At 36.9% G+C, this 19354-nt stretch overlaps 1 protein-coding gene across 6 annotated transcripts in view; it reads right to left on the bottom strand.

Annotated features, from left to right (window-relative positions):
* Positions 1–5350: 5350 nt before the first annotated feature.
* LOC135748302 (uncharacterized) overlaps positions 5351–19354 on the bottom strand; it is a 42836-nt gene continuing 28832 nt past the window's right edge. For all 6 annotated transcript variants that reach the window (XM_065266485.2, XM_065266490.2, XM_065266489.2 and 3 more), the window contains 7 exons: positions 12415–12573; positions 12174–12282; positions 10092–10450; positions 8812–9982; positions 6887–7011; positions 6558–6639; positions 5351–6114 (listed from right to left, as the gene is read on the bottom strand). In XM_065266485.2, the coding sequence (XP_065122557.1) occupies positions 5951–6114; positions 6558–6639; positions 6887–7011; positions 8812–9982; positions 10092–10450; positions 12174–12282; positions 12415–12573 (2169 nt within the window). In that variant the 3' untranslated portion in view covers positions 5351–5950. The remainder of the gene's footprint in view (positions 6115–6557; positions 6640–6886; positions 7012–8811; positions 9983–10091; positions 10451–12173; positions 12283–12414; positions 12574–19354) is intronic.

The following is a 19354-nucleotide window of genomic DNA, read 5'->3' as shown; positions in this document are numbered from 1 at the left end:
TTTCAATGAGACAAATGGTCTGCACAATGGTAACCATTTAGAAACCAGAAACTCTTTCAAATGCTGATACTAAACATTAATAGCCCCCCTCTTTTCTTATATGAATAAAAAATGCATAAAATAACACTTTATTTTGATATTTACTCTTATAATTCAGTCACATTGAAAGCATGCTGGGAACTGGAAATCGCTGCCTAGTTTAAGCAATATTGCTTTAATACATAACAACTTAAATGAGTTAAGTTCACATCGGTTGATTTAAAACACATGTGATGTGCCTAGAAACCACTTAATATTTTTCTTTTTTTCATTCAAACCAAAAACGATATTGTAATGGATTAAATAAGCAAATTTTAATTGTTACATATGATTATAGTCAGAATAATCTTTTTCAATGATCCATTGTGTAGAAGTAATTTGACTACACTTTTATTTAAACAAATCTGCTCTCACCTGCCTTTATGATCACCTTACCTGAACTTCACTGTTTCTCTTCTTTTGCTTTTTTATGAATCTGTGACACAATACAAGATTTATGGTCTTAATTTAATCCGTATCCCTGAAACACAAAGCAGGAATTTGAGTTAAAGGTCCACCAGGTTAACTTGTGGTTTTCAGGATAGTTGATCATTCATTTAAAATATCTGCTCAGACAAGTGTAGGCAGTGACTGAACTCAGTTTATTCACTTAAATATCTAACATGTCTTGTGGCTTGGAAGACAAGTTTATTTCATTCAAGCTTGTCGCTTATAGAGTTCGGTCTGATACTAAAAGATACAAATTTTGCACCCTTTTTTTTTGTAAATGACAATAAATGCAACAAATATTGTGTTATCTTCGGTTACATCAATAAAGTACAGTGTATGTGCATAAATAAAACAAACTATCAGGGGTTCGATCAGGGGTTAAAGGGGAACAACATTTTCAAGAGCCCCCTTTAAACAGTTCTAACAGTAACACATGTTTTTACACTTGCTTCATAGTGACATTCGCTCCTAAACTGTCAATTAAACTGTTTTTAAGAGGGTTGTTTGTTGAAATTACATTTGGACTCAACAGTTATGCTTTTTAAAATATCTTAGCTCTCATAAAATAAGCAGTAGCAAGATTAACATGGTTCTTAGATGGTTCCCATATGTAAATATCGTCTCCATCTAGTGGTGAATTGTGAATTGCAACCAACAGCTCACCCCTCAATTTCAAAACGCATGCGGTAGCCGCCACAAACAAACATTTTGACGTTTGAAACAACGTCTGCGTCCGAAAACGTAGGCAGCTGACCTGTTGCCTCACTGCCTGCTTCATTAGGCATTGACTTTGGAGGCATGAAGGCAGCTCAGAGAAACGCATTCGAGCAGACTTCATAGGTAGCGTGTTTGAAATATAAACAGAGAGCGCTTTTGTGATAACTAAAACTACAATAATAATTCCTCGCTAGAAATGCAATTAAAAGGTGTAAAAAGTGAAAATATACATTTATTTACACTAAATTTGTGCTCCAGCCACTTTCTTGGCCGCCATTTTACTTTTTCAAACTCTGACCAGGCTCGACCAATCACAATGCCCATGTGCACACATGCATAGAATTGTGGGACAAGATCTCAGAAGTCAGGAAGTAAACCTAACATTGGATTTGGACATGCCTTGATGCCTTACGGCCTTGCAATGTTGGCTCAGAATGCAGCAATTTAGAGTTACTAGACGCAGTCAACCTAGGGACGAAACACGTTTTTTAACAGTTTGTCCTTTTAGGGCTACTGTAGAAACATGGCGGCGACTTCCATGTAAGAGGACCTGTGGTGTATATAGATTAAAACGGCTCATTCTAAGGTAATAAAATGCACAATGCACCTTTAATAATACAACACAATTAAATTATAAAAAAAAATATTTCAAGAACACCGTAGCACAGGGGCGTCACGCACCATTTTTTTAAGGGGGCACAGTGTGTGCACAGCTCACAGAAAGTTGTGCATACACAGACATCAAACAAAATTTCAGTCTTCTCCATGGCATTTACATTTCTAACAATATGAACACCACTACTTTCATGCAAAAACCTCCAAAATAAAAGTGTTGACTAACTTTCATATCAAATACTATTTAATCGGAATAATGACATTGGTATCATATCTGAAATGGCATGTTTTATTTATTTCAGTATTAATAAATGACTTGTTTAATTGTGTCATTAATGCATTTTGCACATCAACTAAATTATCCTATAAAATGAATGTCATTTTAAATCCATAAAGTATATAAACAAGAAAATGACATAAGCTATAGCCATGTGATTGATTTTAATGTTCAATAATGATTTAGATTTAAAAAAACACAGTGGAACGCATTATTGCATCAAATTTTACCTCATATGTGAGCATGTGTGATTCCGCGCCCCCGTGAACTCTGGCGCACTTTGGCGTTGAATCTTAGCCTGGGTGCCAGCCGATCTTAGCAACGTCAGGCTAGTTGAATCTAGAAATCTCTACCAATATAACGTTGAGACGGTCCCATTTTCAACCATACATTTTCTACACAGAGGAGATTAACTGCACATTACCGTACTGGGGTTTGGAAATGTTGTGAGCGGTTTTTTTTACACGTTTTAATTCCTCAGATAGCAAACTTTTTTTTTTTTTTTTTTTTTTTTTTATTGCATATGAACATATATATATATACATACATATATAACAACAAGAGAGTTATGACAATGTATTGTACATAAATGTTGTCAGTGTACATATGTAAATGATTAATATAATCCAAAATAAAACAATAACAAAGTTAGCCAGAGAGAACAAACAACCCCCCCTCCCCCCCATAAGTGGTGCATATTACTTGTCTACATCAAATTTGCAGATAATATTAGAAGCCCTTAAAGCTTTTTTATTTTTACATTTGTTTACAACATTACAATATTGCTTAAATTCGTTGATAAAATGGAAGAAATTGGGTTTACCACCAGACCATTTCATTTTGTGTACATGAAACTTCCCCATTAAGATTAGTAATTGAATAACATATGCTTTGTCCTTTTCTATTTCACAGTCATTAAAATAAATCATTATATCCGGCCCATCCAATTTAACAGTTGTATTAAGTTTTTTTGTAATAAAATTTTCAATATCAACCCAAAATATCTTGGTATAAATACAATGATAAAATAAATGAAAAATTGTTTCTTTTTCATTATTACAGAATTCACATGAATAGTCAATATTTAATTTAAACCTCTCTAATACATCTTTTACTGGGTAAATTCTGTGCATTATTTTAAATGAAACTTCCTTTACTTTGTTATTAACAAAAAATGTATCAACCATTCTCCAAGCCTTGCGCCAATTTAAATCACCAAATATTGATGACCAAAAAAATCTAGCTGGAGGATATGTAACATCATGTATTAGGTTCCTAATAGAGTTATTTGAAATGTTGTCTTTTAAGATATTACTATTTCCAACAAACAGTGTATTCATTAGATTTTCAAAGTTAGGGTTTTCATTTTCATTTTTAAGAAGAAATAATACTTTCCTGGGTACAGCATCCATTACAATTGCATATTCTCTGGGTTTAATTGGAATTTTAAATTTGTCAAGAAACTCTGTGTATGACAATAAAGCTCCATCACCATTTATCAACTGGCTAACCAATATTATGTTATTCTCAAACCATACATTAAAAAAAAGGGATTTATGTTTATATAAAATATCTCTGTTATTCCAAATATAATATCTTCTAGGGGAAAAATTATGTTTATATGCCAATGTCCATGCCATGAGAGCTTGTTGATGAAATCTTGCAAGTTTTAGTGGAATTTTATCAATAGAGTAATTACATTTTAACAAGAATTCCAGACCACCAACTGACTTAAACAAGAATTTGGGGAAAGCGTTCCACATATTATCTTTCTTTTTTAAGTATTGTATTATCCAATTAATTTTAAATACATTATTTACCTCAGATAGCAAACTGCAGCAGCAACGGCAAAGCTTGTGAGCGCGCTCACGGACGTCTGCGACTGCGCCGACTGCAGCGCCTGCCGCCAGAATAAAGTAATGCAACACGATAAAAACGGCGAAAATCTCCGAAAAGTGACAAGGATGCAGCACAGAATTGATAATATTGTGCATTTTAAACAGATTAAAAGACAAATAACAGATTTATGGACGCTTCTTAGATTTGAGGTGCAAGATCCATTTGACTCAACAACAACAACAACAACAACAACAAAAAACCCAAGGGGCACGTGCCCCCTCAGTTTGAATGGGCATGACGCCTCTAGCAAAGAAATGAGGACCACCAGAACCCACATTGAGAATCCCTGATTTAGATTATATATCAAAATCAAAAAAGTTTATATACACAGAAAATACGTTTCACTATAATACATCTACACCAAGTGTTTTTGCTGTTAGATAAACATTCTCTAAACTTTTGACTTTTAACATTAACAAACATTTTTTAAACCAATGAGATTTAAGAATGGTTTTAATGTATATACAAAAGTTTACAAACGACGACAATTTCGATTGATTGAAATATTTTCTTATACATAAGGTTTGTGAATGACAAAGGTAATGTTTTGCATAAGGAACATAAGTTTTAATAGAAACTTGGAACGTCTTTAGACGGCCAAACCACAGAAAGAATACTAAACAGAGAGCGTGAGAAAAAATGAAAATCAAAGAGAAAGTTTTTAACTTGATTAAACTGTTAATGTTTCCTCATATAGAAATGTCTTTAGAAACAGTATGAGGTTTAGGACACTTCACTTAATAAAGACAATAAATCTCTGCTTTTAAAGTTATGAGCACAATAATATGCCCTACATATATTAAAAATAAAACACCAAAACTGTAAAATACCTCATTATAAATTTATTTAATATCTGAAAACATATTTACTGTAAATGTAATACCTAAATATGCTAATAAGTAGTTAAACCTTAGCTCATGTTGGGATCAGATAAATTAAATATTGTGTGAATTTGTTTTAAATAATATTTTTTTTAAATGGCTACGTATATTAATATACATTTCATATTTAGTAATGCTTTTAGATGCGTTTGCCCAAAAATTGGGTAAAAATGAAGCTGCATTCATCCACATGTGTGATTCCTGAATGACTTTGGGATTACTATTGTAATGCTATCAGTATCATATCAGCTGAGCTGGAAATGACTGTTATAGTTGTTGGCATCTGTCTGACAATAATAATAATACAATAATAAAGTGCTACACCAATATAGGAGATATGGAAATGAATGAATGAACGAAGACACGTTGATCACCTCTTTCACAACTCTGTGCAGAATAAAATTAGTTTTGTTGACCAGATCAAACAAGCATATTCCTTATTTCTCTTGATTTATTTTTTCTGTACTTTACATTTTATGTACAAGTCACAAACTGTGCGTGTAAATAGAAAAATAAATCGAAAATACATAAAACATACCAGGGTGAGAGAAATAAATACAAAGATACCATCAGCTCCATTCATAATAACTGTGTTGTTATTAACTTAAAAGACTAAAATATTTCATACCAATGTTACTTAGTAGTGAGCAGTGAAGGTATCCATTCAGTCCTAAATTAAAATTGATGGAGGTTCAAAATATTAAACAAAATGAACGCATTTTTTGTTAATAACAAAACTCATCAAGATTTCTTTCATTTAAGAAGCACTCCACCTGAATTACAAACTCAGATCTGTATGTACGAAGATCCTATTTACATTAATGGATACTTCTGCAGGGAACCAAATCATGATTAAGATATTACGCATATACCCAATGCTTACATTTCCTTTATATCAGGCAAGTTCATAAGCAAATTCGTCTGTACAAGTTTCCTATTACTGCTCACATTACGTAGGTGTAACAAAATATAAAGGATGAAGCCACTGAAGTGGTATAGTCTTTTACTGAAGCCCGTATGCCAGCCAAGTCCTTCATTGAACGATCTGAGGCATTTCACTCCATGCCTTGGCTTTCTTCTTGGCTAAGGCCATCCAGGGAGGCTCATCTTGGGCTAAAGGTGCAGTGGATGGGATCGTGGTCCTCTTACTCTCCTTCTCCACCATCGACGGGTTGGACATCTCCATCGAGCAGAACACTGTTCATTCAAAAACAATGGTTCATGTATTTATTATATAAAGATAAAACGCAATTATGTTTTGAAATATTAAACTCGATAAATAGACAGTTACATCCAATATCCAATAGGGGGCAGAATAGGGGCTCTTATCATGACAACCTCACCCTAATTATTTAAAGCTAGGGGTTTTTAGGGGCTTTTTGTCAGCTGAACCCCCGAAAATTATTTACCTGAAGTACCCCCTGAAATTTTAAGTAAATCTTTGAATATTTTAATAGCATATTTGAATGTGTTGTGTTATGGTCAAATGCATTTTTAAATTATTACATTTTGTTGCAATTATACTGTTTTTCATCAACACAGAACATTTTCATCCTGACGGCACAAATCTAAATGTATAAATTAAATGTATTGCTATGTACGACCATGACAGCGTTTGATACTAATGAAAAGATTGTTACCTTTTATACATGGCTGTGCAAGTTGCTCTTGGGTGACTGAATTTGGTAAGCTGGGCAGTGAATCTGGCCGTTTAAGATCCTCCTGACAACAATAGGACACATTGTTAAGATTTGGAAAAACAATTTGAGAGATGGACACAAAATGTCTGTGTATACCAATGTACATTATAACAACTCGAATTAGAAAAAAAGTACAGTACCAAAACATATTTATATTCTCTATAAGCTTATTTCACTTCATTGAGACTTCACAGGAGACTGTATATTACAACGTTTCAACATGCACAGATGACATTTCCCTATGAGAAAGTTTTCAACATGTCACAAACCTGTGAGTTATGTTTCTCCGGAGAGGTCTCTGGAGAGTTGTCAATAAAGTTCCTCTGCTTCTGCCTTGCCATAGAGATCCAGCTTGGAGACTCTGTGTCACCAACAAATACTCGACCCACCGGATCTGCAGATGACATGACATGCATATCAAGATATTTTAAACGCTGGAGCTAACTTACTCTACTAAATGTAACTAACCTAACACTAACCTGTAAATTGTACAATACAATTCATGGTATAACTTATACAAACATATTTTTTATTTCTTCTAACATAACCAAGGCCATGCAAGGGAGAAAAATATTAAATAACCATTTGTCACCCTAGACCACAAAACCAATTATAAGCGTACATTTAAAAAAAAAAATTGATTTATACATCACCTGAACGCTGATTAAAAAATATTTTCAATGATGTATGGTTTGTTAGAATTGGACAATATTTAGCCGAAATACAACTATTTGAAAATCTGGAATCTCAAAATTTTGAGAAAATCATCTTTATTAAAGTTCAAATTAAGTACTTAGGAACATACATTACTAATGAAAAATAAATGTTTGATATATTTATGGGAGGAAATAGACAAAATATTGAACATGATCTTAAAGGAGCACGCCAAATTTTTTTGATTTTAGCTTATTCACCGTATCTCCCATAGTTAGATAAGTCCACACATACCTTTTTCAGTGCGTGCCGTAACTCTGTCTGACACACCCACTGGTAGCCTAGCTTAGCACAAGACTGGAAGTAAATGGCTCCAGCTAGCATCCTGCTCCCAATAAGTGACAAAATAACGCAAACATTTTCCTATTTAGATGTTGTGATTTATATAGTCACAGTGTGTACAAATAACAAGGTCATATGAGACACAGCCATCTTTTAACCGTATACATACTAGGGCTGGGCAAAAAAACGATTTTTCGATTAATCGTTTTTTAAAACATGGTCGATTAAAAATCGATTCTCAAAGAGCAGAATCGATTTTTTTTTCCATATTTATTTACGCAAACATTGAACGGAGGAATGGAAGCATTTTAGATTTCGCAAGCAAGACGTGTTGTGGCTTTTAATTTCTTTTTATTAATTACCCACTTGTAAACTGCTGTTCACTGTTCTTTTTTATTAATATAGTATGTGTATTAAATCTATATTCATTGAGTTGAATCGAGAATCGAGTATAAAAACCTACCTGAGAACCCGAATCGAAAATTTAATCGAGAATCGAATCGATTTGATAGCTTGTGAATCGAAATTGAATTGATCTGGGACATCTGAATTGATACCCAGCCCTAATACATACAGGGAACTATATTATCAGAAGGAGAAGCACTGATACTTGGCTATACAATGTGACTATACAAATCACAACATATAAATAGGAAAATGTTGGTGTTATTTTGTCACTTATTGGGAGCAGTATGTTAGCTGGAGCCATTTACTTCCAGTCTTTTGCTAAGCTAGGCTAGCAGTGGGTGTGTCAGACAGTGTTTCGGCATGCATGGAGATAAAAAAGGTATGTATGGAGTTATCCAACTCTGGGGGATACGGTGAATAAGCTAAAATCCCCAAAAGTCAGCATGTTCTTTAATATCCTAATGATTTTTGGCATAAGAAATGTATAATTTTGACCCATACAATGTATTTTTTCGGCTATTGCTACAAATATGCCCAAATTGTTTTGTGGTCACATTTAATATCCCACTTTTCAAGACTACCTTATTTTTACTACATTGTATCCAATATTCTTTTATTTATTTCACACTCAGGTGTAACATCACAAAAGTTAAATGGATTACAAACATGAAATACTGTTTGTACAGTTGTGAAAGTGAAGGTCAAACTCTCAATCTTTGGGTTATAAGCCCAACTCTCTAACCATCTGCCCTATTATACTTGCAATTAGCTTTTTAAAGACTTGAATTACCTGAGAGTTTCCTGCTAGACATCACTGCATCAACTATCAGATCAGACTTCATAGGCACGGCCGTCTTCCTTCCTTGTTGCTCAATGTCTGGGGTCTCCGGACTCTCTAGGATCTCTGACTCTTCCAGGCTTTTACGCGTAGGGGTCCGTGTCGATTCTCCATCTAAACCATATCGATGCAATACAGCAGTCTTTCTCAACCTCACTCCGAAGCGGTTCCCTGAAGCAGACTCTTCTTGAACATGGGGCTTCTCTTTTCTTGCGGGAAACGATGGTGTACTGTGAGTTCGGGCTGGTTTGGAGCGTTCCTCTTTTGCCGGTGTGAAAAACTCATTTGTTTGCGGCGATTGATCGGATGTTTTAGTCACTTCAGTCTCTGGAACCCCTCGTGAGATCATCTGGAGCTGCTCTCTGACAACCCCAGTAGTCAAAGACCGTTGCCAGGCAGGGGCTATGGTGAACCGAGGTCGAACCTCATCGCCGGCGGTCTGCTCTGACTCGAGAACCTCCTTCTGTTCAGACACAACATCGAGGTTTACTTCCTGAAGCCCACCAGACACACGGCGCTTACCAGGTTCCTCTTCCTTCTCTAGAAGATACACTGATGTATTGGATAATGGAGAATGGAGGATTGGACTGTCTTGCTTGTGAGACGCTGTAGAGGAAATGATCTCAACCGGCAGTTCAGAGTTTAAGACGTCGACTGTCTGAGATGTTGAAGTAATGTTTTCAATATCATTTGCAGTCACAGCTCTCTCTGGTTCAGAAGGAACTGACTGTCTTTGAACGTCTCGAGGTTCTCCAACATCTTTCTTATCTGGTTCCACCACCGTCAGGTCACTGATCTTCTTATTTGCATCAACTTTGGTTTTACTTTCCAATTTGTCCTCAACAATAACTTCAACATAATCCTTCACATTCACAGCAAAATCTTCTGTTTTCTCTTTCAACTCCGTCTTTGCTGCTTCTTCTTTGGCATTCACACTAATATTCACATTGGATTTAGTCTCTTCCCTAGACACTTCTAACGTCTCCTCTTTTTCTAAAGTCTCTTCTGTGATCTCTTCTGAAAATGACAGCGATTCAGAGAGAGGAACCTTAGACTCTGAGAGATCTCTTTTGGCTTTCTCTTCGAGTCGAGCATCCACACTCTCACTTTTTACTTCTGCTACCTACAAAAAGCACAAGAGTTTAAATTTAATTGATTTGTGTAATTATTGGGATACTTTTGGATGTCCATTGAATCATAGCCACAAACATATGATACTAAATGTGATGTACCTCATTCTGAGGAATCGTGGTCTCATTCTCCAGTGCAAGTCCTGAAACAAGAGGACTCTTCAGGGAGCTCAAGACTTCCTCCAGCAATGACCCCTGATCCTTAGGAATGACCTCACATCCTGTGTCCAGCAGGAAGTCATCAGTCTGTAGCTGAAGTGTCACTGGACTCTCCCAGGCGGAGACCTCAGGCTGATTCTCATCAGAAACACGTTCCCCTTCTTCAGAGGCGTCTCCAGCTGAGGACTTTCTAGATGTTTTTTGACACTGGGCGGAGTCAGGCAAGTCTTCAATCTCAGAAGTAAAGGAGGATGTCTTTGACTCCAGAGTCTTGTGGTGTGAATCAGGAATCATGGGCAAATCTAGTCCAAACAAAAACATATATTTATATAATATGCCGTTTTATCAAAAATTACCCATACATAAATCAATATGAAGTTTATTTAACTAAGTTCGGGAGGAGCGTGGTCATGTAATCCAACCAATCAGTGTGAAGAGGTCTCTATATATAGCCGTCCCTCATTTCTGTCTCGTGACAGTTTTTGCAGCATCTCTCCTCCACCCCATCGCCTCACTCATAGCTATCTATTCCAGTTAAGGGGGGGGGGGGGGGTAATTTAGCCTGGTTCTACCAGACTCTTGTACATTTCTTTTGTACAGAGAGTCTGGCCTCTCTCTATTGAGAAACATTTACTTCCTTGTAGGCGGGTTCTCTGTTAAAGTTCAACACTATTGGATCTGCCCAGAGTCACTCAACCGGCCGGAAACAACAAGTCCGAATGATCAGACCAACAAAACTTCGCAAAAATTGTTCTTGCTCCGGCTTTAACTTCTGTATATTCGGCAGTTTTGCAACAACGGACCGAATAGCTTTTCTCACTTCTTTCTCCACTGCCATTACTGAACTACAACTCAAACTGACGCACAACATCAACAACATCGTTCTCAGCCAATCCCTCTGTTCGCTGATTGGTCCTACAAAAATTTGATTTCTCGAAACGCTAGAATAGACCGAAATCCCAGACGTAGTACTGAAGGAAAATGAAACTTAGCAGAAGTGCGTAGGAGGGCACAGCCAGGCTATGAGTACTTTAGGTTCGGGCTAAAATTCAGAGTTTGGAGCCCTCCCTCTGGACAGCATGCCAAATATGCTTTATTATCATATTAGCCTATTGATGACATGTCAATGTGAACTCATAATATAGTGACATTATCAGATTTTTTTACAAATAAAAAACACGGTTACTCAGGGTTCCCACAACTTAGTTAACTTCAAATTCAAGGACCTTTCAAGGACTTTCCAGATGCAATACCCTCAAATTCAAGGACTAAATGTGGGGACACATTCAAGTGAGAGCAAGGTTACATTGTGATATCTTTTAAGATACATTGTTACAGTTCCCTTTCGAGGGAACTCGCGCTGCGTCACTGCGGTGACACTTTGGGGACGCCTCCAGGGGTAAGTGCGTCTGAATGTGTATATCAAATTCAACCAATGAGAGGCTTAACGACAAAGACAGGGTGACGCGGGAGCCAGGAAGTATATCGCTATCAGAAATATTGCCAAAGACGGCATTACAGGGACGCATGAAGTATGGCAAGGAAGATGCAGCGTCTCGTTCCCTTCTCAGGAAACAACAGTTAAATACATAACCCGAGACGTTTTCATGTGTCAAACACAACTATGCAAATAAGCATTTTGGTATGAATCAACTTTCACATACAGAAGATATAAGCATTTAAAGTGAACAGTTTAGCACGTGTGCTTAAAAAGTCTAGAATTTTTATGATATTATCCTACACTACACAGGGAATAATATGGATTTTTTCCCAGAAAACTTCTTGCATAAAATAGATTCGAGCAAAAAGTATATTTTCAAAAACCTCCCAGGGCCTTGAATTATTTCCCCCAGATTCACAAACTTTCAAGGATTTCAAGGATTTCAAGGACCCGTGGGAACCCTGTACATTTATAAACCACTTGGAATGGCATGACCAAGTTATTACAGTTCAACAGTACATTTTACATTTTTTGTACCGTTTGTGTTGGTATAAAAGTTAAATATTAAAGAATGTGACACATACCTTCACTTTCCTCTTCTACGATGATCGTAACTATCCGTAGTTTGTCCTCTGTCTCTCTAAGCAGCAGTTTGTCTCTCAGGTCCTGTCTCTTGTTTTCCAACATGTGCCGCTAAACGTGAAAAAAAACAAGCTTTAAACATTTAATGAGAATAATACAACAAAAAAGCTTCTATGGTTTGGTATAATGAGGCGCCATAGATAAATAAAGGAGAACATGAATGGTAAATGTGAAAGATCTTACGCTGACTGGCTTTCTCCTGGTGCAGGCTTTGGCCTTGACTGCGATGCGGTGACGGGCAGCTGTGCTGTCTAAACAGCAGTCGGAGCTGGCTGGTAAACTGAAGTCTGCAGGGACAGGAGCCTGAGGGGTGCTGGGTCTGGAAGAGCTGTCATATGACATCTATATATGATCAGAGAGGACAAGAGATTTAAGTGGGACTATAATTATACAGTAAGTACATTCCATGATCAGGTCAACTGAGTACTGGGGAATTTCATAAAAATAATGTATTAAATATAAAATAATAATAATAATAATAATATTGCTAAAATAATCCAAAACATTTCCATTCCCAAACCCACAAACGTGGCTTACAATTCTAAATAGATGGTCGGATTCAATGCATGATTTCCTTCCATCTCTTAACCACCAGCACAACAAGACTGCCAGTTTATATTTCAAGTCACCAATGCACACAGCACCAAACCAGAATATTGTCCAACTCGATAAAAAAGATACTGAATCACCATAACCACAACTGACGCATCATGACCAATTATGATGATTGTCCTCAGCTATTTCCTTTCAAAACCAAAGACAAACAAAAGCACTGACAGCTGAAAAACACTGGGTTACTGTTGGCAAACTCACAATCATCATTGCTAGAGTATAAACACCCATGTCCTTTGAAGATTTGGTGCCAAATCTCCATTTTACAAGCCAACCGAAAACAACTTTAAAATAATAGATCTGAAGTACTCCAACAACCATACTTGTGTTCAAAGCACTGCAGAAAAATAGTTGCCAGCCAGTGCCAGCACTTTTATGATTTTCACAAGAGTTTAATGCCTTCCGGAAAAAAATATACATACAAAAATGAAAAAAACAGACACTCTGCTTTAAAAAACAAACAAACCAACAAACAAAACTTTCATCCTACCTCCATTTGTTTTCTTTTTTATCATTTCTCAAATATGTGTAGGTTTCTTCAAAAAGACAAAATTTTAAGCAAAAAGCTGAGATAATTGCGTTTTTGTGAAGGACTTTTGATAGAGATCAGATTAACAGGGATCCTCAAAAAATATGGAAATATGGAATATGGTAAAACTCGTCATTAGCAGGGAAGCGTTTTCTCTTAATTGTGGAGTTACTCTTCAATGGCAGGGAAAGAGTTAAGTTACCTGGTTGCCTTTAAATGTTACGTTAATTCAACTTAAAATATTAGTTGACAACAATTTGTAACTTTTTTGAGTTAACTAATATTTTTAAGTAGCCTGAGTTTCCCCATGCTGCCTTGCACGCAAATGTGTTCACTCTGCAAGTCTAGCATGGAAACCATGGACCAATTTTTGCCCCTGAAATAGGGAACCAATCACAGAACGGGGAGGGGGCAGCAAATCAATGACGACGTCTGTGCGACATACCGAAGCAGTTTTGTTTATCCAGCACGACAGCAGACGTTACTTTTCAATGCAGCCTTAGATAGTGTTCGAAGTAGTATTGAATGAAAGTTTATTTTTTTTAAAAGAGCAACTTTTGGCGTTAAACAATTTCATATCCAAGAAGGATGTTTGGATATGGCAAGACATGATAGCCACAGAGTTTTATAGGACCAACCTGCTAGGCATGGTCGTCAATGAAGTCCATTTAACTTATAAATGGTAAGTGGTATTTATTAATATCAAACTGTCATTATGCCAGTACTGTGGTTGTCACGGTGACACTAAATTGTGTTGCTTTTCAATATCAATATACAGCTACCGGTTTAGTTGCATAGCTTTCAGCTGTGTGCACACGTACCTGATAAAAGTTGTTTACGTTTGAGTTTAAGTCGCTCTACATTCGTCATCTGGTATAATTGAAATGATTGGCTATGAGCTACGTCCAGACGCATTTGATAGACATTCGTGGTGCCTAATAAACGGCTCTGGGCATTCATAAACCACGCTTCAAATACAAGAAAATGAGCATTTGGTTCCCAGACCACGTCTTATTCTCTATGAGACTGGTCTGGTGTTAGCCAGGCTATTTTTTAAGTTGAATTAACTCAAAATTAAAGCAGCTGTGAATCAAGGAATTCATTTTACCTTGAGCTTTATATATGAGGTCATCGTACTTAAACGAACATCCTGCAAGTTTCAGAACTGAAAACATCCTTGTTACTGAAATATCAACTGTTATTGGCACCATGCCTAGAAAACGCCAGGTTCTGGAATGTACCTAGTTATGACGTTGTGGTCGATATTTAAACGAAGCCTCCACTTAACGTCTACTTCGGTATCCCCGCCCACTGGTTCGCGCAAACTGGATAGCGTCCAAGCAACAAACATGTCATTGAATATTGTTCAGTGATTGTTGTGGAAGAACACAGTCACTGGAAAACCTTCCCTCAGAATTTGATATTAAGAATGGATGGTTGAAGTTTGTTTTTGAAAAAGTTACAGCTCACGTGGGTAAAACATGAGCAAAAAAGCTGCAGGTCGAAGCTGGATTTGCATGGAACGGTATTAATTTTTAATCGCAGTCTCTATTAATATTGGACCCGGACGGAATGGATCAGAACCTTTGACTAAATGTTTCTTTGAAGAACCAAAAAAAAAATAATTATTCTATGGCATCGCTGTGAACCTTTTTAGCACCTTTATTTATAAGAGTGTAAGGTCATGTCAAAGATTGAAATCAATGTAAAATAAATTATTAAAAGCAATCTTTGATCTCATCATTAGATTAGGAGCATCTTTAACCTTTATTTCACAGACAGGGTCAGAATTCAGCTTCTCTCCAATCCTTCAAATCAATATACTGATGTATAGTAAAACTATCCTTAATTGCACATGAAAAAACATCATTGATCTTTCTTTGATGTAACAAATCCATGTGATTGAGCGATACATGAGACGATGAGTATCCAGTCTTGGCAGGCGTTTTGATCCGGATTGCTGTAATATCTTATTTCCAGCAGACAGACAGGCTGCTGGTGTGAACCACTGGAATGCATGCAGACCACACTGCTTTACTCATAACCTCACTGGTTCATACTGAACTCTAAATCCCCTAGAGTCAAATAAAAGATTTTGGTGGGGTTTTGGTACCGACTCACCCATATGGGTATTCAATACTGAATTTTATCACAGCAAATCACAGGTACACAAATCTGCTGAAACACAACAAACACAGCTGTGGCTGGTGGTGCACAACCCGTGTGAGGTCTGACCTCTATACAGTTGAGTGTGGGTTACAGGTGAAGTCATTTAAATAATCTTTGCATAAGATGAATTGTTAAAGGGTCAGTTCAACCCAAAATGAAAATTCTGTTGTTATTTATAACCCCTTGTGTCGTTTCAAACCTGTATCACTTTTCTTCTTTTGTGAAACAGAAGATGAGACATTTTAAAAAGTGGTTTAATGTTTTATGTCTATCCTAGGGGTTCCCAAACTGGCCAATTATGTGTGTTATATAATGTCAGAAAAATTGTCAAGAATGCTCCCTAGTTGTCACTGGGGCAATACCCTTTAAAGGGATAGTTCACCCAAAAATGAAAATTATGTTATAATTCACCCACTCTCATGTTGTTACAAACCCACATAAATTCCTTTGTTCTGATGAACACAAAGGAAGCTATTTTGAGAAATGTTTGTAACCAAACCCTTTGTGGACCCCATTCACTTCCATAGTAGGAAAAAAGAATAATTTGGGGTCCACAAATGGTTTGGTTACAAACATTTCTCAAAATAGCTTCCTTTGTGTTCATCAGAACAAAGAAATGTATACAGGTTTGTAACAACATGAGAGTGAGTAAATAATGACAGAATTTTCATTTTTGGGTGAACTATCCCTTTAAAAAAGTACGTTATTAATATAATTTTGTATAATTTTTGTACCAGTATGTACCTTTGAGGTACTAACATGAACTCTTAAGGTACGAAGGTGTACTTTTTGAAAGGGTACAGTCCCTGTGACAGCTAGGGACCATTTTGACCATTTCTTGATTTCTGACAGTGCACATAAAAGTAAATAAATTGACAAAATTTAGGTAGAGGTCTCCACACAAAAAGTTCAGGCAATTATATTTATGGTTCCCTTTCATCATAAAGTTTCATCACAAAATAAAAGCGAATGACGACTGATGCTGTCAGTCACTGCCTAACATCTTTTGTGTTTCATGAAAGCAAAATCCATACAGGTTTCAAACAACATCAATGTGATTAAACAATTACATATATCCTTTTAAAGTGGTAATATTTGTTAGTTATATACACATCTTAATACTTAGTTACAATGTGGGACTTTTAGCAACATTTAGTGGTGAGACTTTGAATTGCACAACGTATTGACAAACGCTCCCTGTAGAGCAGTTTGTCCGTTAAGGGCTACCGTAGAAACATGACGTCGACTTTTATTATATTTAAAAGTCCCACATTGCACCTTTCAATTGTATTTTCTTGATGGGACAAAAAAATCGGCACATCTTATATCATAAAAATGTTGCAAATTATTCTCCCTTTAGAAAGAATATCAAACAGTGTAACATTTCTCACCAAAATCCAATTTCTAAGCTCACTACAGCCTGAGGCTCAGCTCAATGCGTTGCATAACAAACACATCTCAGCCATTGAAAGTCCTGGCAGCAAAACGAGTGTATGTTTTTCAGTGGCTTTAGGAGTTTGTTTTGGAGCTGTTTTGGGTAGGTGCTTATGTTGTGCGTGAGATAAGGGTGTGTATACAGAATCGTGAAAGCGTCTCTTCTATGAGCACATGTACACGAACAGAGAAAACCCTGCTTTCGAATTTGTAATTCAAATGAAAGAGTGGATACAGGCAGGCAGTGACTCTCTCATGTTTGTACTTGAGACAAGCATGTTTGGTTTTATCTGCCTTTGGCTGGGATAATTCTTATGCGGTTGTTGTAAAATACCACTGATATTACAAACTTTAAGCTGTCAGTTCTTTATTATGTGTCACTTACAAGCTAAAGCAACATCATATTAGGTCATTCTGTCTGATTTATGAGCACGCTGCATACATAATAAGACCACACAAGAGTTTAAATAATGGTTTCTCAGATGAGCCCCAGTGGATCCAGAAAGTATTTGAAACCAGACTGAATGTAACAACTTACTTTAATTTCTGCAATAGGACGATGTTTTTTTGTAGGCAAAACCTGAAAGCAAGTTAGCATTTTAGCACCTAAGGTTTCATCGTCCCGAAGTCAATGTTTATTTTTAATGGGGCTTTGGTTAAAATTTTTAACTAAGATTTTAAAGCTTTAAAGTGTCTTTAAAAGGGTGGTTGCTAATGAGATGCTACATGGGACTACAAACGTTGTCGGGGACTTCAAATGTCATCACGAATGAAGATCTCAAAACAACGCAACACGGGCAGAATTCCCAACCAAGAATCGTTCAGAGTATTCCCTTATCAGGGGAAATGTTTTTAAATGCGTTTAATAAAGTTTGAAAGAGTTGTTGGAAACTTGATGATGAGGCCGCCGTACAAGTCGAGTGGCCGTGGTATAGTTCGTGTCTAGCCTAATGCTGCGTTTACACCAGCCGTGGTAGAGGCGTCAAGCGCAAGTGATTTCAATGTTAAGTCAATGTGAAGATGCATTGACGCGTGTCTGGAGGTCTCGCGGCGCGGATGAGGCGTTTGGCGCGGTAGACGCAATTCCGCCTCATTCGTGGTCTAGTTCGAATGGTGCTTTTTGTGCATTTTGCGTTTGAGGTGAATTTGCGGCTGACGCCCAAGTTGAAAAATTTGAACTTTGGCGGATTTTCGCGCCGCGTTAACCAATCAGGAGCCTGCTTGCTGTTGTGGCGGCAGCCCCGTCCAGAGGCACTCATTCAGCATGAATACTTGATATTGTCCGTAATTAGTCACCCGGAGCTATACGACACAAGTTCTTATTTCTATAGAGACAGGAGTAAAAAGGACCTCTCTTGGAAGAGTGTCAGTGAGGCAACCTGGTAAGCTGTAAATAGACATTTCACTTTTGACGTTTATCGACCAGCGCCGTTTATTTTTCCCCTATAGTAAGGTGACTAAATACAAACCGGTAACTCTATCATGATTAATGCACAATAAACATCAGCCATCCCGCAAACAGACAACAGCATAGCACTTGCCCCTCCCACAAGAAGCGGATTTTACCTGTGACGCGCATCAAATACTTTTTCCGCGCGTCTACTTCGATCTACACGTGCGAATGCATTCAAACTGTTCGAGCTGCAAACTAGGCACGGTAGATGTGATTTTGACGCCTGAAACGCGGTTGGTGTAAACGCAGCATAATGGTCGCAGTATAGTCAGTTTTTTACGTATACATGAATGTATGTGCACGGTTAAATGCTCACTCTTGTAAAGTATAATTTTTTTGACGCGTACATGTACACAGGCGTTCGACACATGCGCTTGGCAACAAAATGAAATGCATCTCCTTGGCTACATACTACATTCTCCTGTGCGTGACCTTTTACAACAATCCGGTGGTGTGTGTACACTTTTTCTTGATGACGGAAATTGCATCATGTGCACTATACACGGTATCCTCACGTACGTGTAAAAAGTGGACCATACTTTTGCCTGAAGGATAGTTTTTAATTTCTAGTAATCAAAATTCATATAAGTTGTGAAGACTATCTTGTCAGACAAAACATGTAAATGTCTTAAACTTTTGTTAAACACAGAGCTTATTTATTGCAATAATCCAAAAGTCTATTGGAAAAATGAATGGGCTTTTTGGAGAAGGAAAGCCTCCAAAAATTGCCTCCAAAAATAAGTCATCCCTGTTGCAATCAGATCATTTTGATCAACTACTGTTAACTGTCAAGGTGATTTTTGGATGTAAAGTTCATCCAGGTGTCCTATCAGCATAACCACATATAAAGTTTTTCACATTCAAGGTGGACTATGCAGGATTTCCCCCAAAAAATTAACTATAGAGTATTACTCTCATGATTACTT

Source organism: Paramisgurnus dabryanus, chromosome 16 (genome assembly GCF_030506205.2).
Source record: "Paramisgurnus dabryanus chromosome 16, PD_genome_1.1, whole genome shotgun sequence".
NCBI lineage: Eukaryota > Metazoa > Chordata > Actinopteri > Cypriniformes > Cobitidae > Paramisgurnus > Paramisgurnus dabryanus.
This window is presented reverse-complemented; position numbering and strand designations above follow the sequence as displayed.